This window comes from Osmerus eperlanus, chromosome 1 (assembly GCF_963692335.1).
Source record: "Osmerus eperlanus chromosome 1, fOsmEpe2.1, whole genome shotgun sequence".
Taxonomy (NCBI): Eukaryota; Metazoa; Chordata; class Actinopteri; order Osmeriformes; family Osmeridae; genus Osmerus; species Osmerus eperlanus.
In genome coordinates, this window is record NC_085018.1 from 17,574,656 (window position 1) to 17,596,090 (window position 21,435).

Sequence of the window (21,435 nt, forward strand, 5' to 3'; positions counted from 1 at the left end):
GTTGTTGATAAATTTGAGCCTGGAACAGAACATAGCCTAAACTATTAGCCTACTATTACAATAATCTACAGTGTTCGCTGAATATACAATTGTGTTGGGCTATTATAGCCTATGCAGACCTCAAAGTAGACCTAGGCTACATCAAAAGGCTATTGTACATCTTTGTTTACAAATATTATAAGTATTTTCTTATAATTTAAAAAGTGTTCTGCGACGGAGCAGAGTATACCTATAAGTGACGCCACTGATTAATATGTCCCAGACAAAAAAATGGCATACTGGCCGCTTGCGCTACAGCCCAGTCGTGTGCTTGTACGAATAGACAGACAGATGAATGACGTGAAAATTCCGGAGAGGGGGTTGAAAAGAGGAGCGAAGATGCAATCCTATTGGCTGCGGCATGGTCAACGCTGTAGCCAAGACCCCGCCCTGCGCGCATGACATGGAATCCAGCTGGCGCCAGTGCTGACAGTCAGTAGAAGTGCATGTTGCTAAAGGCCTCAGTCGGAGAATACTCAGCCGAGAACCCCGTCAAACCACCACGGAAATAATAACTATTAACTACTTTGTAAAAGTTAAGAAGACTTCCAAAAGTAACTGAGAAGAAGTTTTTCTGGAGGGCGAGACACAAAATACCAAACAGCCCATCACAGTTGTTGGTCAGACAAACTGAAAAGGTAATTACATTTAAACCACAAACTGGACTATTTCTCTATGCAAAAATGGCTGATACGTGTTTGTCTATTTTGTCGTTACAATTTTTTTTTGAATAGGCTTATACTAGGTTACAGTGGAGTTTGCGTAACTTAAGGCGGTGTGAGTTGCTTGGGCTATTGCTCGTTAGATAAGAATGGTCGCAGATTCCGCTCAGGTTAGTCTGGATGGGTGGGGACGATATGGTCATTATCTTATGGTGCGTCTTCTCATGCATTACCCACAAAACGCACCACAAAAGCAGCAGCCTCACGAAGTCTATCCTAAAGCACCAGAGGCCATAGTTGACTACACAACACCTTGTAAACTCTTCTGAAATATTAACATCCTATTTCTTGTACTACAGGTGTCCAATGTCAAACTCAACTTGATGTCAAGAAAGAGAGAGAGAACATCCATTTGACTGCGAGTGAGGACAAGCTAGAGGATCAATAGGCGATAACGCATTTTATCATGTTTTCACAATAGGACATTTCGTTCCAAGAAGGGTGAGATTTTTTCAAAAGAAAAACGAGGAAATACAGGGCACAGTAATAGAGAAATCCTCTCATTGGAGAGGCATTGCTGTTGTTGACCCAGTTCGGATCGAGTGGAAAGATGGATGTAGCGGCGGATCAACCTCGGTGGATGGCGCATCACCATGCCGTCCTGAACGGCCAACACCCGGACTCGCACCACCCCGGCCTTTCGCACAACTACATGGAGCCTACGGCACAGCTCCTGCCTCCGGACGAGGTGGATGTTTTCTTTAATCATCTGGACTCACAGGGAAACCCCTACTACCATAACTCCGCTCACGCAAGGGCGAGAGTATCTTACAGTCAAGCGCACGGTAAGACAACTCGTTGTTCTGAAACATATTGTCGCCTCAACCTGTAATAACTTTGAAATGTGTAACTTACTTGGAACCAATTAACAGACAGACAAATACAGATTTGGTCAAACTAGAGTCGACAGATTTGTGTCCAATCTCAGTCTATAACCAAGGGAATTAAGATTTAATTGCAAACATTGGGAAAAGAATGACAGTATTTAGCCTATAATATATGATTATAGCCTACATGGTTAAAATATATTTCCGGAAAGGTAGTTTTTACTTACTCCATTACGTTTGACAAAAAAAACAACTAAAAACAAACAAAACAATTCAATTGCAGAATAGTCTACTACAGCGTATAGGTTATATCTACATCAACAGGTGAAGTTGGTGTTCAAACGTTTTATATATTTTAAAATCAAAATGTCGCCTAACCTACTATAGTTCAAGTCCACGATTGTCGAATACATTTCGCGAATATCCCTAAATCAATGTTACTTATATTTTAACAGCTCGTCTCACTGGGAGTCAGGTCTGCCGACCCCATCTCATCCACAGTCCAGGGATTTCGTGGCTTGACAGCGGCAAAGCGGCTCTCTCAGCGGCCCACCATCATAACGCATGGGCCCACTTCAGCAAACCCAGCCTGCATCCCGCTGGTTCCGGGACTCCGAGTGGCCTCTATCCGTGCAGCAATTCTAGTTCGGCCTCTGCTTCCTCGCTAACTCCTGCGTCACATTCGAGTCCCCATCTTTACAGTTTCCCCCCTACACCACCAAAAGATGTTTCCCCGGACCCCGGGGCAGCCTCTCCAACGTCCTCTGGCACCAGAATGGACGAGAAGGAGTCTATTAAATACCAAATGTCAATATCTGAGGGGATGAAGATGGAAGGTTGCAGTCCACTTAGAAGCAGCCTGGCCTCAATGAGCGCCCAGACGCCCTCCACACACCATCCAATACCAACATATCCCACATATTCTCTCCCAGCGGCGCATGAATACGGAGGCAGTTTGTTCCACCCTGGCAGCCTGCTTGGCGGATCATCTTCCAGCTTTACACCGAAATGCAAAAGCAAAACAAGATCGTGCTCAGGTGAGTTTCGCCTCTCTATTCTGATATTTGCATAAATTATTGCATTGTTTTGTAAATAATAGCCTGTTCATAATAATGTCTTAATATAAGCAATGCTGCTAAAAAAGCTAAGCATGATCTACTTAGCCTACAATAGTAAAAACAAGTGTAATCCTTAAATACATCTATAATTTTAACAGTAAAACTAAAATAGTCACAATTACAATGCCAACAAAAACAATAATAATGACTATAATAACAACAATATTATATATATAATAATAATATAAACAATAATAGGCCTAGTAGGCTATATTCTTTAAGAAAGGCCTACTAATTGTGATACAAATAGATAAAGGCTACTATATTGTTGTTGGATTTGCATTATTATTATCGTTGTATCATAACCCTGATTAAAGATAGGCCTACAAATTAAATGTTACGTTTTTTCCTGAGGAAATTGTGACATGGCAACTTGACATTTTCAGTAGTTTTCAACAAAACGAAGATAGGCCTAAACAATAGACTGTAATAATTTAATAAAAGATAATAAAAAAAAACGTCAATTATTTTGTCCAAAAACATTGAAACAATATTGTAAGTTCTTTGAGCTTACTCAATAATAACATTTGACCATTTCACACGTCTTAAAAGTTCTCATCTGCTTAAAGACAGTCCTGTTCAAACGAAGTGATGAAAACATGTAGGCCTATAAAACAAGATGAAATTGAACTATTCCCAATTTAAAATAAAACTCGTGTATTTTGATTTGAATAGGTAAAAGCTAAGCCTACCGCCTTCCATTCTCGCACGGCCAATTCCTGGCTGAGAGCGGGCGCGCTTTGGCCTGACACGTTTATTATCCTCTTTTGTAAACCGCGACTCAATTACGCTTGAGCTGGCTTGCCCTTGAGAGCGGCGAACTGGATACATTGCCGGAGGTGTGAAAAGAAGATCCGCTCGCGCATATAGCCAGAAAACCTCAGCATTTACAATTGGGCCCTTTCTTTGTTACATAATAGCAGACTGCATTGTCACGCCTAACATTTGGCGACTGTAGATTCAGCAGCCGGCCTTAACTTAAGGAGACCGGTATCTTATACATGTTACTGAACTAAACATTTGTACCAAAAGACACAATGGACGAAAAGTAATCATCGTGATAGATTGTTTTACAAACAGGGGTTTGACGAATTCTCTCAATTAAACAGTTCCGTTCTTATTTTCTCAGTTGCTGTCAGAGACAGCATCCACCAGAGATACAGTGGGCAGTGGTTGTTCCTCAGTGATATACTGTCTCAGGGGCTTCTTCTGAAGGGTCAGAATAGACCACTTCATTGCTGAAGGCCAGAGTCTCCTGGGGGGAAGTCAGGGTTGAGTCTGGTGGCTTGTTGCCTACACGATTCTAGGAGGCAAAAGCATCACTTTACTCTTCGGTACTCCCTGCACATGCATACCTTAGAGGCACTTCCTGTTTGACTAACCCTAATCCAGGCCCCCTTCCTCTCTCCTTTCATTTAAGTCTCTCTCCATTCTTTATTCTCTCCCTCACTCTTTGTCCTTTCTGCAATATTAAACATCAGAGCCAACAACTGAGACTCCAGTCAACAAGCAGGCTAGTGTGGCATTATAGTGTTGTGCTGACTGGCTGCATATGTTTCACTAGTTGGAAATTCTGATGATGTTATTCAAAATCTGTTGAGGGTTAAACATAAATACACAAAGTAAATGTGTTCAGTCCACACTTCTTCTGAACAGCTTTAAAGTGCAGAGCTTGCAAAAGTACAAATCTGCCTTTTTCAACTCCAGCTCATACCAATACTGTATACATTTGTCACCCGATATCCATCAAACCACAAACAAACACCTCAGAAAACAAAAATAAATTTACCACTGTAATAATTTAATGATATGCATGTTGAATAAGAGGAGGTTCTATGCGTTTTACAGATTAATTTTATAAATGTCCCTGTGCACTCCTTCCCACTTGCATGCTGCTCAGAGGGCCGCGAGTGTGTCAACTGTGGAGCCACCTCCACTCCTCTTTGGCGACGGGATGGTACAGGCCACTACCTGTGCAATGCCTGCGGACTGTACCACAAGATGAATGGCCAGAACCGCCCCCTCATCAAGCCCAAACGCAGACTGGTGAGTACTACGACCACTAGAACCTGTACCACGGACAGAGGGAGAGAGAGAAGTTGTAGAGCTAATGACAGAACAAGGTGGAGGGGGAGGGGGTGACGGCACAATTCCAGGAAAGTTATATTTTCCCAATCAGTTTCCAGGTATTGTATTTCCCTCTCACCCCTGTGCTCCCCTGCCCATGCCTGCATGTGGAGGACAGCTATTTGTTGTTTCTGCTATCATTATTACAGCTACTTCTGCTCCTGATACTGTCACTGATAGCAGGGCCAGAGGATGGCTGTTTATTACCTGTCGTTCCCACCAACATGCTGTTCTGATGGGTGGGCCAGACTTTATGGGCAATGCTAACACCTTGTCCCATTTCAGTTACCTCCCACGTCCTCACGCATTAATATCTATATGGTGCTATATAATTTTCTTATATGGTCAATAAGCCTAACCCTAACCCAATATGAGACTGAGTCTCCTGCTTTACATCGTGAACAATATCAACAAATAATAAATAAATAGATGTTTATTTATTAATCCAGAAGGTCAGAAAGCAAATAGTTAAAGCTTAAGTCAGAGAACATATGAAAAGAATGAAACGGAAAAGTCCCATTGACTTGTGAAATTAGAGTGCCTGTTTTTTTTTGTGAACAATAAATTAAGTCTTCCTTTTAGTAGGCTATTCATTTAATGTAGCAAAATCCATATGTCCATAATTGTAGATGTCACACTGAAATAGACGATGTAATAAAAATGCCTTATGCTATCACAAGCCTAAGTAGGGTCAAGGTTAATAAACATCATTGCGAAGGATACTGATTGTAACTAAAATAGATTATTTGAGTAATTTCTTCATATCTAGAAGCTCACTGTTTAGTTTCATTATTACATTCCCGTAGTTCCTCGAAAATGTTTTGCAAATTACAGCTATAGTCCTACAACGTTTAAACGTCATCTGCAAGTTTAATTAGGCTATAATTAAACAAGGCGCATTCATGAGGATTGTCAGTCAGAAATGTTTTGCCTCTATGAAGACGGCCAATTCTATATATTTTTTGTGTAGGCCTACATGTTTCTTACTAAAATCTCTTATGTCTGAAAACCCATTCACTTTCATGCCATAAAGGCCGGAGCGTATGTCAACTTCTGTTCAGCGCGCGTTTTCAGCGGTCGACCTTCCAGTTGTTTCCTATCCGGATATCTGCCCGTTCCAGATAAGGACGCGAGGCCACCGCGTGCTTCCGTCAGTGGCCCGCTTAATTTGTAGTGGTCAAGTCGGCGAGTCCCAAACACAGAACATTGAGTATAGGCTAAAGCCCGAGATCTCAGAATCCCGTTAACCACATAGAAAAAAAAGAAAAGAAAAGAGAGTGCGGCGAGGGAGGTCGTGAAATACAAATAGATTTATGACATATAGAGTCAAGGTCAGTAATCGACCTAATAAATTAAGTTAATTTTAAGTCTAATCTTTGCCTGACTATACCCTAGGAATTCAGTATCGCAGATTGACATCTTTGGATGAAGGCTAAGTGCAGACATGTCTCCTATTAAGTGCGGAGAATCCTTCAGCTACGACAAACAGTTGTCCCACCGCCTTAACGCCTTTAAACTTTGATAGATTTGAAGTGTCAGTAAAATTAACATTTATCAGAAACCTAAAATCCAGTGCTGTGACTACTATTTATTAATTCTCACTAGAACATTTGACCACATTTATGAATAGATGTGTATGTATATCAGTTTATAATCACTATAAGACCAAAACAAATAGCCTACTGTTGGACAATTTACAGATGTTAAAGCCTTGAGGGAAACATACATAAATGATTTAAAATCAAAGCCTTTAAAGAAAACTTTAATTATGGTAATTAATGTTACAAATATTTGAATGTATTTGTATGGGAGGTATGTATCGTAAAGTTTATTCACGTCCTCCTGCAGTCTGCTGCCAGACGAGCTGGCACATGTTGTGCTAACTGCCAGACAACCACCACCACGCTGTGGCGACGTAATGCCAATGGAGACCCCGTGTGCAACGCCTGCGGCCTATACTACAAGCTGCACAACGTAAGTCTGACTGACCACAGGCGGGCCCTCACAATGCCAATAGGGTCAAGTACTCTAGACTGAAGCAGGTTAAACTGATGTGTGGGGGGGGTGGTGTAAGAGAATAAGAGAGGGGAGAGAGCTGTGGAAAGAGCTAGGGAGAGAGGAAAGAACAGAGAACTAGAGAAAGAATGAGAGAGGGAGCGATGGGGTTTTCTTTCTTTGTGCTTTATTGTTACCATGGTAGGCGTAATCCCCATGAGACTCACAATGGTGGGACTGTTATTCAGCCAGCCAGTGGAAGTGCTGCTGGAGAAATGAAAGGTTTCCCCTCTGCATAGAGAGCATGGTGTATTAACATGTATCAGACAGAGCACGTCATAGGTACCCAGAATGCTTGTATTCCTGTATTCATCATTTTAACTTTAAAAGAACTATAACAATTTAATCAAAGAAGACGTTTCTTTGCATTTGGAATGGACATTTCAATGTAGAGTGTCCTACTTGAACAGGGCACCTGAAAATAAAGATAGATTATTAAATCAGTAGTTTCAGAAGTTTCCAATGGGCGTTTTTTAAGAGTTTGTACTATCATCAGCATGGTGTGGTCCTCTGTTAATAAGATGGGAGTCAGATGGCTGAGTGGTTAGGGAATCAGAAGGTTGCTAGTTCAATTCCCGGCTATGCCAACCAAAAGATTTGGGTCCTTGGGCAAGGCACTTCACCCTACTTGCCTCGGGGGGGAATGTCCCTGTACTTACTGTAAGTCGCTCTGGATAAGAGCGTCTGCTAAATGACTGAATGTAAATGTAATGTAAAGGTAATATAGTCATGAAAGGGCCCTGCTCATGCCACAACCACAGTTAGCCTGGTCACTCATCTCCTCCACACCTCTCGCTCCACAGGTGAATCGTCCACTGACCATGAAGAAGGAGGGCATCCAAACACGTAATCGCAAAATGTCCAGCAAGTCCAAAAAGAGCCGCCGGGGCGGCGAGAGCTATGAGGAGCTCTCCAAGTGCATGCATGACAAGTCCTCACCCTTCAGTGCTGCCTCCTTGGCAGGTCACATGACCCACATGGGCCACTTACCCCCCTTCAGTCACGCCGGACACATGCTGCCCACTCCCACTCCCATTCACCCTTCTTATGGCCACCCCCACCACTCCAACATGGTCACTGCCATGGGCTGAGGGAAAGGGATCCAGAGAGAGGAACTGTCATGCGCAGCTGATGTTGAGAACTGGGGGAGAAGGATTTTTGTTTTGAACAGGGTTGAGGGTCAACCAGTGTATTGGCCTTCAACTTGCTGGTGATGTGTATAATGTTAGAGACAAGCGTTTGGCGTATATCTGAGTACATTGTCTTGCAGTATAGAGAGGAGGGGAGAAAATGTTGAATCTGACAATAAATACTGCTAGGAAAGTAGACAGGGGAATATTTCTCACCATTAGGTACCAGCCCCCATGATTGGAAACACACACACACACATATATATAATTGCACAAATGAGTATGTTTGCCACAGATGTCTCTCTGAGCGCCCCTGTCTCCTGTCCAGATGCAGTGGTATGTGTTGAGCTGATTTGAAGTAACTGTGAATATTGTAAATGTGTGAGATAACAGGGATGGATCAGCTTTTGGTAAAGACAGAAGATTCTTTTCACACCATTGGACAAAATATATGCTGGATTTCTGCACATGGACTTCTAATATTTTAAAGGAAATTTACAAAAACAAGCAAACAAGAACATTTATAAAGCTTAATTAAACCGTTTATTATAATTATTTGTTAGTGTTTTTAGATAATTTATTTTCACTTTGATTTTGATCTTCTTCTTTCTCACCTGAAACACGAATATTGCTATCACAACTATAAATCTATTTTTAGCTGAAACGCTTTCTTTGAGCTTTTTGACATTTAGTCCTCATGACAAATAAAGAGATTGAGATCACTGCTCTATTCTGCTCCCTTATTACTCTACTGTCAAGTAAATAAAAAGGCTGTTTGTATCCAATCAGAATAGAAAGAGATAGAAAGAGCAACAGTCATGAACTTGGCTCCATACAGCTTTCTGTCTTCACTGTATGTGCCAGCTGAAACCATCAGCAAGTTCAATCTGTTTTGGGTGTATAAACGTTCTCTACATGTCAACGCATCTGTTTTCTCAAGTTGTCTTGTTTGGAAAAAGTATCACTGTTCATTTATTTGCTGTGCTTCTGGTCAATGACAAAGCCTTTGTTGCTTGTTCTGCTTCCTGTACGTTGCCATGGAGAGGAACTGTTCTGAGGCTTCTTCTCACACACTTGTACCTCTCTCTCTGTGGCGTTTCTGTACCATAGCCTCTCATTGGCTACTCTCTCTGCCACACAGACAACCACACACCTGCTTTTAAAACCTGACCCAAACAATTATAACTTGACAATCTAAATGCCATAACAAAGATGTTAATAATAAAGAAAAGTGTAAACATGACTTGGATGACTCTGACATTTCATTGTTCCTTGAGAAAACTGCCAAAGACTGATGAAAACTTAGCGGGAGTAAAAATGAAAACAACACATGCTAGACACCATAGGTTTTAACAGGGCTAAATGGTAGGTTGCTGCCAGAGTAAGATCGTCTCATTCTACTTCAGAATGTTCTTCAATCCAATCCCTTTCATCTAGCATTGGAACTGGCAATCAAACACAAAAGACATACCAAAAAAGAGACAAAAGTTGAGGATGATGATTCAACACTAATGTTCTCCACCATCTGCTCAGCTCCACACAACAGGTGTGCCATAACAAACAACCTCAAACAACCTCTACCAGGTTACATTAAGACATGTCCCTTAAATAAGCTTTGCTATTGGTTTCTGGGAAAACAGATTGTTCTCTTGATCCTCATGGTATCATTGTCTGTGAGAGCCAGACCGCTCTGTACACACCTTAACTCCTGTTGACATGGAACAGATAGGGATGCTGTTGTTATGCTGCTTGGCTCTAAGCTTTGAGATATGCATTGTTGACAGAATCAGAGAGGTTTAATGCCAGGTTGTCAGCTTCTGGTGTTGTCAAGGCTGTTATGATATAGGGCCCTCTTGGTCTGTCCGTGTGCCCTAATATTCAAAACTAGTTCTGAACCTAGGAACCATGTTGACTACTGGCCTAGCAGTCACATGTACTCTAAGTACACACACACACACACACACACACACACACACACACACACACACACACACACACACAGTAAACGTGTATCTTTGAGGATGAGATTTCTTATGAAAGCCACATGGGCCGTATATGTTTATGTCCTTAGGCTACAGCACTGGGGTCTCAGACACCACTGCACTGGGGTCATCCTAAGTGCGGGCCCATGAAACACTCTGCCCTCTCGTCCCTTCTCTGCTCCCAAACTCCTTGACCTCTCACCCTGGAAGCACTTATCCTGTCATCATGCCTAAGCCTCCTACACTGGTCACAGACATACCATTTAAAGAGCCTTTTAAAAATGTCCAACTGCAAAATATGACGACTGCTGCAGGGAGCGATAGAGAGAGGTGAAGAGAGATAAATAGGGAGCGAAAAAGATGGAGAGAGAGAAAGAGGTTAAAAAGGAATACAGGGAGTCTCTTCCTCAAAGGGCACATTTTTTGAGAAATGTAGGGGGTAGAGAGGGTAAACGGGTGGGCCTCCTAAATCTGTGACCTCTGAGGTTTACTAGAACCCCCCACCCCCACCTCCCTGCCACACACACACACACACGTACACACAAACTCTCTCTCTCACACACACACACACACACACACACACACACACACACACACACACACACACACATACATACCTCCTCCCTGACTATTTGTTTTTCCACCAAACTCAATTAATGGAATCAAAAGCAAGGAGGCCAGAGCTGGACTTCAGAGGGACGAGTTGAAGGAGAGATGGACGATAAAGAAGATTAAAGTGGAGGGAAAAGGAAAAGCAGAGGCAGCTTGATTCAGTTCATCTCAGGGTCCCTCATGCTGTGGATGATGGGAGGGGTATGGGCTGTATCTGGGGGGTTTGGGGTGGGGGCACAGACTCCATAGAGCAGCATGTGATGCTGGTACAAAATAATGGGACCTTAAACCAGCTGTTTGGTAACTAGTTGCATTGTACCTCCACCACTTTCCGGTATTCAGACGTCAAGCTAAGTTATATCATAAAGACATATTTGGCCCAAATAATGAAGTTTGGCTGGGGATTGCTCAGGTGGCCAGGCATTTGCTACACCAACACACGTTGTTGCATGTCATTGTCCCAGTGTGGCTAGGTGCACTGGTGCAATCTTGGACATGTGTGAGGACCTTAGTAGGATCTAGGTTCCATACACAAAGGGTCCCAATCTCTACTGGAATCTCCAGAGGGGTGGAACACACAAAGAAGTGAAAGAGAAGAAAGAGAGAGAGAGAGAGAGAGAGAGAGAGAGAGAGAGAGAGGGGGGGAAGAAATCTAGGAAAAGAGGGGGCAAATATCTAATGTGTTCAACTTGCCTATCACGAACGTCCCATGAGAGAAATGTAAAAAAAACTGGCTGAAAGAGACTTTCATTTTCACAACCCCCCCCCACACACACGCACACACAGGCACACACACACACGGACTGTGAGAAAACACTACAGTTTGCAGCACAGATGTTCCCTGCTCCATGAGGGCACAGTACCTTTTGTGCCACTGTGTATGCAGAATGAAATGGCCAATACTGGGGCAAAACAGGAAGCGTAAGACATAACAGGAAACACTTAGCGGAATGTATTATGGCACAAGGGAATAAATCGGACTCATACATACAGGACACATGTACATACACACACATATACAAACACACACAAACATGACTAGCACATATGATCTTGGGTTACATTATGCGGATGGGGTCTGTGTGACATCCTGGGGTAGAAGATGCTGACACACGGTACATTCTCTCTGAAAACTGGGACACCCTCCAACCCCTCCGACTCCTCCTCCCTGCCTCCCCCTCTCAACCACCACCCTGGACAGGTTCCTTTCAAGACTCTTTCTTCTCCTGTCTGTGGCAGACAAATTCATTCCCCTTGTCTCCAAACAATCCCTTCTTTTCTTCAGCTTGTTGCTCCAATGAGAGAGTGAGTGACTGAATGAGGAAGAGGGACAGATAGTGTGTGTGCGAGTGTGAGAATGAGAAAGGAGAGCAGGGCAGAGGAGAGGAAGATTTGCCAGTGAGTGAGGTGGATCAACGCTTTATCCAAAGCTGTGCTAACCTGTCCTGTGTGTGCGAGGGCCCCTGGGACTGGGTGGCTGTGCCCTGCTATCCTGTAACACCTGACAATAGGCCCACGGCTCGGCCCCAAGGAAACATGAGAGGGGGGAATCTAGGCCGGGAGATAGGAAGGGAGAGAGAAAGGGCAACAAGGGGGGGGGGATGCGAGTGGAGGTGTGTGAGGGATGCTATGCTGGCTCAACTGCTTCAGATGACGGGGTGAAGAGTGGGGAAATGGGGATGGGGAAGAGAAGAGGGTTGAGATCCAACAGACAGGAAGCTGTAGCTGCTCTCCAGTAACTCACACCCCACTGCGATTTGAAGTTCCTGATCAAGTGCCAGGTCCCAGCCCACTGTTCATGTGTCCACCAGAGGCCTTATCCTCAGCTCTCTAAGCCCAGCCAGGAGGCCTGAATCTGGGACAAAGAAACTGAGCCTGCTTGGGCCCATCCTCATTCCTCCACCATGACCATGGGATGATGGTGGCGCCTAGAGATAGCATTTTTTCCCTCCACACACCCATGCCGCCTTGTGTTGTGTCTGGATCCCCACCTTCCACCCTCTACCCCACCCTCCTCCGCTCGCCTATCTTGCTTTCTGCCTCCCCCCTGCCTTCCCATCACCTCCATCTCCCCTGTGTTTGGTGCCCCTCAGAAGCATCAACAGACCACGCAATGGCACACGCAAGAATGCTGTAATAACAACAAACACATGTGTAAACAGGCACACAGATATTTACACACACCTACAAGCTCGCACACACACTCACATTGGCACACACACATTACCCCCTGCATTGATGTGATGGCCAGAAAGAACTCCCTCCACACACACTCTTGTCATCTCCCTCATTGTGTGTGTGAGAGGAGATTTGTGAGATAGCCCTGATCTGACACTGATCCACATGGCTATCTGAGGGCCTCCGTCTGCCCGCCCGTTGTTGCATCTCGTCAGGGGATTTCACTGCTGGTCCAGTCGAATAAAACATGTTATCGCTGCATCTGTCTATAGAGAGTTCTCCCTTCGCTATCTTACTCGCTTTTCGTATTTCTTTCTCTCTCCCTCCCTCTGAACCCTCTCGCCTCACAATAACACCATCTCAACGTCTTACATGCAACAAACAGAGACACTGTACCTGGGTTTAGCTATATTTTACAGCCTACTATGTTCTGCTGCATACTTGGGATTCGTGCTTGTGTTGGTTAAGGAAGTAGACCTGAGATTTGATCTCCAGCCGAACAGAACGGTAGATCTCCGCATGAAAGCTGCTAGGATCTGTTCTAGAGACCCAGTCCCACTGACCCCACCGTGACCTGGGCAGCAGCTCACATGACAGCCCTCCAGCCTTAGAGAGGCAAAGAGAAAGAGAAAGAAGGGGATAGAAGAAGACTGCTTAACACTATATTATTCCTGAGTATTAGGACCCCACATTTTGCTACTTTGGAAAGATGTTTCGCCATTTAAAGGGGATTCACCCTTGTATAAAACATTGTTTGCAATTATCAAACATTTTGTTTCTGCACACATTTCACTCATATGGTAAGGTTCACCAAAGGTAAGCCAAGGTTTGGTAAAGACTGCGATGAAAATAGCAACCCTTTGGTTGCAAACAGAGTTTCTAAATGTTTAACCGTGTAATGTATTTTCACTGGAAATCCTCAATGAGTTATTGTAATTATTGAGTTACTCTACATGACACATAGAATAGAGTGAAGCTGAGTGCTGGGATGACTGTGTGTGGTGGACCAGCTCCAAACACAGACATAACACAGAGCTGGAGGATGGAGCTGAAATGTTGCAACTCCTGCAATTTCTACTGCTCTTATCTGCCCCGGTCAGATCACAGGCCTGATACCCCAACGCCACACCCATACACAGCACTGGAAATGACTACTGCCAAAACCTATGTTGATTCAAATCTACACACACACACACATATATACACCAACACACACACACACACACACACACACACTCTCTCTCTCTCACACACACACACACACACACACACACACACACACACACACACACACACACACACACACACACACACACACACACACTAACATGTTCAGAATCCATGCACACAAACAAAATGTATGTAATTTATTTTGGACTTTGTGAGTCTGCTCGTGAATTCACATTATCATCTCCTTTCAATTCACAATGCATCTTGTCTCTCGTTATCTCTCTTCTTTGTCTCTCTCTCTCTCTCTCTCTCTCTCTCTCTCTCTCTCTCTCTCTCTCTCTCTCTCTCTCTCTCTCTCTCTCTCTCTCTCTCTCTCTGTCTTTAATTTGGGCTGATTGCCGTTTTGACGGTTGCTTGTCTTATCAGCCTCTTCCATCACGCTCCTTTTTCATTTCCTCTCCTCCTTATTGGTTTTCTTTTCATAATTTCTGCACCGCGGCTCTTTAACCCTTCCTGCACCTGCCAGCGTCTATGACATCACCATCTGGCTGACCTCCACTGACCTCCCCATAGATCACAGGTCCTTCGTCTCTGTGTCACTGCATACTGTATCTTGCTACAATCTTTGATATTGACACAAACAGACTCATAAGTTCTTAATGCCCACAGCCTCATCTGTCATCTGCTTGTTAATAAGAAATAAATCTGAAGGATCAGAACAATACCCATACGAATATACACATAGAGATATTAGCAGAACACACAACCACACGCACACACACACATACACACACACACACACACACACACACACACAATTACAATTCAGGTCAAGGGAAACTGGAGACATGGATGTGAGTACTGAGAGAACAGTGAGAAAAAGAAAGATAGCAAGAGACAGAAGAGATCATCCCCTGCCTCTGCAGGAGCAAACCTGTCACTGTACACAACATGACACAGTGCACACACACAAACACACCTTCACACATCTCCTCCAAGTGCGGGCACACACACACGCACACGCTTCCCCCTGCCACCTTTTCCAGTGCCACTGTCTCCTCTCATCTCACATCTTTAATTTCACCTCTATTGTTGATGTGGCCACAGCCTACTGTTGTATTGTCCTCCATAAAATCCCACATAATGAGGCTGTTTTGTCAACGACAGGAAAGCTATTCTCTGTGGACAGAAAACACTTCTGGTATTTACAGCTGCTACATCTCAACCACACTCTCCCAACTCCTTCAACCTCTTTCAGTAATCACGTACAGAAACATACATGAACATACACTTGCGCACGCACACATACACACACATACTCCCCATAGAGAAGTGTACAGCACATGTATTCTAGGATCTGTGTGTTTAATTTAGTCAATGGTGTTCCAGGACAACAGTGAGCATCCATCTTAGTGTACTTTTATGCAGTCTTTTCAAATTATACACACATAGAATAAACCAGTCTGCTGTGCTGGAGTGGTTGCCTCCCAGGAATTTACGATCTTTATGGATTTTGTCTTTCGCTTAAAGTCACAGGGCCCTATCTTGCACCCAGCGCAATTGACTTTGTCAACGACGCAAGTATCATTCCTAGTTTGCACTCGAAGCAAAGCAGACTTTTCCCTCCACAGACGCGTTTCAGATCGTTAAAATAGGGCCCACAGTCAGGTGTGAGCATCGTATTTATTTGATCTATTCTTTATAAGGGTTTGTAGGGAAGACATTTGAATCTGTTTTTAATCAGGAGGGACTTAACAGGCGTAACAGGACACACATACTGAAACAGACAACAACAGTTTCCAGAGCGTAGGATATAGAGTGGACAACACTCAGGAAGAAAAGTCACAAATGCTTTGTTTTCTATTCTGTTTAAAAAGAAAGAAAAATGTACATAATTCATAACAAACAAATACACAGGCAGGCACACACACAAGAGACTGTAAATGTGTTTTCCTGATAGGTCTGATGGAAGAGGGGTAAGCTGGACAGTATGTTATAATTTTACTGAGAATGCAAGGATTGTGGTTATTTGACTCTTGGTGAAATTAGAGGAAGAATGATTAGCAGCAAAGTTAAATGAAGATGAATTATATTAATAATCAATTAAATCAAGTACAAGGCAAACGTGTTATAAAATGAAGGGTTTAAATCTTATCTTGTTTATCATGATTATTGAAAATTGGAGAGAGAAAGAGAAGGCCAGATAAGAAGAGCCAGAGGAAGAGGGGCCAAGGAGGAGAAGAAGACAGAGAACGATGGTCCACACTACCCAACCTTCATCTGGGAGAAACAACCAATCAGCACATTTGACTTCCAATGCAACAGGAGATCACACAATGAGGTGTGAGAAACATCAAGCAAAGAATACAGCAAGTCTTTAGTATTGAAGACGTGGGCAAAGGTGTCTCCTAGCCGAGACAATATTGATGAATGAACTGATTTTCACACACTCACTTGCACGCACACTAGGTAACATGCAAACAGGGACGAAACCAATATGTCTACTAAAATGGATACTTTGTGAAACAAACAGGATCAAACTGCTCGTTTACACCCTCATATTGTGCTTTTTATTGTCATTTAAGAAAATGCTTCCTCCACAGAGCCACTGCCCCAGGGCCTGTTGGGTAGAATAGCGCTCAGATCACCGTGTCAACATGACACAGGATTGAATAACTGAAGGTTATTAGACGATGTTCTAAACCTTGTTGTTTCTCCAACTCCCCCTCTCAGGGTAGCATTGTGTAAATTACTGGACCTCACTCCAGTTACACCATTCATCACCATTAGACCTGCAGTGTAATCAAGTGTTACTTTACCCTTCTCCTTCACCGCAAACCTCTTTACTTTCCAAACAAATACAAACAAATTCTCCCCCCCAACAAGTCAACAGCCATTCTGTTGTTGCTTTAAGAGCCTGAATCAGGCACCAAGATTTTCTCTCTTCAGTTCACAGACGTGTGTTGTTGGTCTAGATTGAGTGTTAACTGTCTGGTGGACAGAGAAGGCTATGTTCCATAATATATCAGAGGCACTTACTTTGGGCTAGGCTCCAACAATTCCAACTCACCACTGTGGCCTGGTATTGTTCTCTCTGAAGTAGCTGACATTTTCATGCAGTGCAGGTTTTTTTATAGAGCAGACGCAGACCTGGATTAAATGTTGTGTACTTTTGTGGTGTGTTAGATTACAATACGCTGTCTCATTCAGCAGCCTCTGTGATGGGATATGGTTGGGAACCAATGAGACACCCCATAGTGTATGCATGGGTATGTTTACGAGCATGCATGGGAGTGTGTGTCCGTGTGTGTGATACATCGCACTCCCACTTTCGAGCACACAGACACACACACAAACATGTAGACGCACACACCCTACTACAGACGCCTCTAGCGTGGGTATGGGTGTGTGTGAGGGGAACATGGTTCCGCCAATTTCTATAACAGGAAGTCAGGCTGGAGTCAGCCCACACACCAAGGATGCTGAGCGGCTTGCGGCCCTGGCCCCAGACCGTGGGAGAGTGGGGAAAGGTAAGAAAACCTTGCTTTCATTTACATCACCCTGTCATGACTCTGACAATAACACTGTACGATGCTAAAATACCACACTTCTAAAACTCTCTGGATTTAACAAAAATGGTAGAGGGTCAACTTCGGTCCTTGAAGAGTTCACGTGTATACAATCGGGTGTATTGTAGCTAAATGATGGAGAAGGAGGGATTGAACACGACTGACAGAAAGCACACACCCTGTATTTGAGAACTTCACCTCACAAACTCACTCAATCTCTCTCTTCCTCTCACCCCGCTAATCCTTTAATGACCAACCACTGAGAGAGGCTGAAAGAGTTCGACAAAGAGGGAGAGAAGGGAAGAAGGACAGTGACAAAGAAAGAGAAAGATAGTTCCAGAGAATGAGACAAAGAAAGACAGAGAGACTCACTGCCTGTCAGACAGTGAGAGAGACAGAGAGAGAGGCAGCGAAAAATATAGAGAAAGAGAAAAAGAGAAAGACAGAAAGAGAAATAGATTGATTGAGAGACATAGAAAGACAAATAGAGAGAGAGAGAGAGAGAGAGAGATGACCCTGGGGACTGCTGAAAAACTAAGTGGTCAAATTGCCCAAGTCTAGGACCAATTCAGAATGCTGCCCCCCTGAGAGTAAGGATCAGAAGTGTGTGTGTGTGTATGTGTGTGTTTGTCTCTCTGTGTGTGTGTGTGTTTGTGTGTGTGCTACCTGCCACTGTGATGATTAGCATCAGAACTGGAGGACCAAGATGATGATGGAGATGATCCACAACTGAACAAGGAGGATGAATTTTATGTAAATGATGATCCATTCAGAATGTTATAAAGCCATTAGCTGGGAATGTTTGTGTGTGTATATGTGTGTGGATGTTTGCACTGCACAGTATTCAGATATGTTTAATACATCATCGTGTGGGACGAAGAGTATCGTCAGCGGATCATGTGACAGGACTCAGACTGAGGCCGGCGCCTACACGCTTCTCAGGGGTCACCTGGGGGTTGTCATGTGGCTACTGTACCCACTGCCAAGTATATAAACACACACACACACACAAGTGCAAACACAAACACACTTTCTTTGTAGGACACGAAAAACATGCACACACACACACACAATCAACCTCACACTAAACCAGTGCACCCCCCCCCCACTCCCCCCCACCACAACCACCACCACACACACAGACAAGAAGAGGACAACACATTCTCCTGTGACCCCAATCACACACTGCACCCATCACATTTAACATTTGCCTTGGTACCCCCCTTCCCTCCACTTCTCTGGTTCCCTCCACTCTCCTCTCTCTCCTGCTCCCCGTTTCCTGCCCCTCTCTTTCCTCCTCCTGCCCTGCTCCCCTCCTGGCTCTCTCCCAGGTCATGTAACCAGAGAGTTGCCTGTTGTGTTCTTTCGGCACAGTATACCCAGCCATTAGTGACATCAAATCAGTTTAGCTGTGGAGAGGGGACGCACGGGTGGATGGAGGGGCAGTGAGAGCAAGAGGGGAGGAACACAGAGAATAGGATGAAGGCACGGAGAGAAAGGATGGTAGGGAAAAGTAGGTGCTGCAGCAAATGAGAACGGGCAAAGAACGAAGAAGAGACAGGAAACAACATGCAGAGCGAGAGATGTTGAGGAACAGTGAGAAAAGTGAGCGAGTTAGTGTGTGTGTGTGTGTGTGTGAGAGAGAGAGAGAGAGAGAGAGAGAGAGAGAGAGAGAGAGAGAGAGAGAGAGAGAGAGAGAGAGAGAGGGAAAAGAGGGAGCAATGGAGGGGTAGATCTGGTTTCAGTGTGTTTTCATGCTCCCTCTCCATTACAGTAATGTGCTGGGTCCATTTAACTAATGCATAAAAGCACCATGATACCCACAATAAACAGCAGTACACAATGAATTAGGGTAAGAGAGGAAGAGAGGGCCACTGAAACATATACTGTATTCACACACGCATGCCCGCACGCACACACACACACACACACACACGCATGCACGCACACACACACACACACACGTATGCACGCACACACGCACACAAACAGTCAGCGAGATGACTAACTTAATTACCCTTCCCATTCCTATTAGTGAGAAGGGAGAATTTAAACCTAATTACCACACCAGAGCCAAATTAAAAGCTTTTCCACTCAATGGTTCCCATCCGTTGCCTGTCAAATGAACAGAGCCCACAGTGCTCAGTAAGCACAGTAGCTGTGTGTTCAGGGCTGGATTTCTGTGCCCCCACTCTTACACATCTTCATTCACACTGTCTCAATGATTTACAGACAACATGGAAGAAACAGCTTGACACTGATAACACATTCTCACCCTGCCGCACACTCGCATAAAACAACTGTCAGAAATTGTGAATAGCACACACATCCATCTATGCTCCATTCTGAAATATTATAAGCACTGATGGGATCATTTATTGTAGCAACAGTCTTTAGTTGACCTAATCCCATTCACTGATCAGTGTCACCTAGCTGTGTCCAGTCTAAAGGTCTGCATTGACCTCCAACTCATCTTTTCAACCTCTTTCCCCCCTGTCTTTCCCCCCTGTCTTTCCCCCCTGTCTTTCCCCCCTGTCTTTCCCCCCTGTCTTTCCCCCTGTCTTTCCCCCCTGTCTCCCCCCCCTGTCTTTCCCCCCTGTCTCCCCCCCTGTCTTTCCCCCTGTCTTTCCCCCCTGCTCCCCCCCCTGTCTCCCCCCCCCCGTCTTTCCCCCGTGTCTCCCCCCCTGTCTTTCCCCCTGTCTTTCCCCCTGTCCCCCCCCCCTGTCTCCCCCCCTGTCTTTCTCCTCCACCTCCTCTCCTGCTCTACTCTCCCAGTCCTGGGCTGCTAATCCCGTCCTAATGTGGACAGGCTCAAGTCTTCATTCCACTCTGTACCATATCCAATGTTTCAAAGCTGGTCTCTGTGTTAGCTTGTTCTTCTGGGCCCTGCTGGGGTCAGAACGGGGTCACTGCAGGGTCAGAAGAGGGCCACAAATGGACCAGAACATGAGCATAACATAAACAGAACTGGACCAGAACCGGGCCAGAACCAGGCCAGGACTGGGCCAGAACAAAGATAGAACAGAGACAGAACAGGAATAGTGCAGGCCAGGGGATGGAGGTGAGCAGCCCTCACAGCTAAAGATCTGGACAGACTCTTTAGATTTAGAGCTGTGGCTGAGATTAAACATTGTCAAATGAGAGCTAGGTATTTAGGTCTCCTGTTGGATAGTGGTACATATCCAGAGAGTGGCAGAGAGTGATTTGCTAATAGGGTCAGAATGTTAATTTTAAAAAAAATCAACCATCCATAATAAGGCTATCTGTCTGTCAGACATAGGGAGATCAATATGACCCTGTTGTGTGACTCTGGTACATGTTAGGGTCCCACACACACACACATACACACACACACACCGTACCCGAGCACATGGATGTCCTAACCATGACATACAGCATGAGAACAGTTCCTAGAGACACCTCCCAGCCCCCGTCCCCATACCCCCGGAGACTCCACCAGACTAGAACACCCCCCAACACACACACACACAAACACAAACACACATACACAAAGGTGACCGTACCTCTTTTAAGCCCCAGCCCATCACTCTGTCCCAGTCACCCAGTCAATACCATCTCTCTCTGGGAAGGCTATCTTATCTGATCCTCCACCAGTCTCTGGGGACTGACCCTGCTCTCCTCTTCCTTATCTTCACATTACCAAACCCCAAGCCAAGCCTCAGCACCCCTCACAATCACAATTCAGTCAGAATCCCCGGGGTTCTTAACATGTATTTACCATAATGTCACCATTGCAATGCATAGACTTCAATGACATCTGTAAATGATTGTTTATTTCATTTAGCAGCTTCTGTTTAACACGTGCCAATACAGTAGGTGATACACGGCGATCCACTGACTGGTAGACAACCGCACTGTGCTCAACATTCTCACGTTGAGCTCACA

At 44.4% G+C, this 21,435-nt stretch overlaps 1 protein-coding gene across 4 annotated transcripts; it reads left to right on the forward strand.

Annotated features, from left to right (window-relative positions):
- Positions 1 to 471: 471 nt before the first annotated feature.
- On the forward strand, positions 472 to 9,261 carry gata2b (GATA binding protein 2b). Of its 4 annotated transcripts, none has more exons than XM_062465229.1 (6): positions 472 to 677; positions 1,061 to 1,546; positions 2,044 to 2,625; positions 4,598 to 4,752; positions 6,682 to 6,807; positions 7,692 to 9,261. In XM_062465229.1, the coding sequence occupies exons 2-6, from the start codon at positions 1,312 to 1,314 to the stop codon at positions 7,977 to 7,979; spliced, it is 1,386 nt and encodes a 461-aa protein (XP_062321213.1). In that variant the 5' UTR covers positions 472 to 677; positions 1,061 to 1,311; the 3' UTR covers positions 7,980 to 9,261. The 4 variants fall into 4 exon arrangements, with proteins under 4 accessions (XP_062321213.1, XP_062321222.1, XP_062321195.1 ...); XM_062465238.1 differs by having other exon boundaries at positions 4,607 to 4,752; XM_062465211.1 differs by having other exon boundaries at positions 2,044 to 2,624; positions 4,594 to 4,752.
- Positions 9,262 to 21,435: the final 12,174 nt, after the last annotated feature.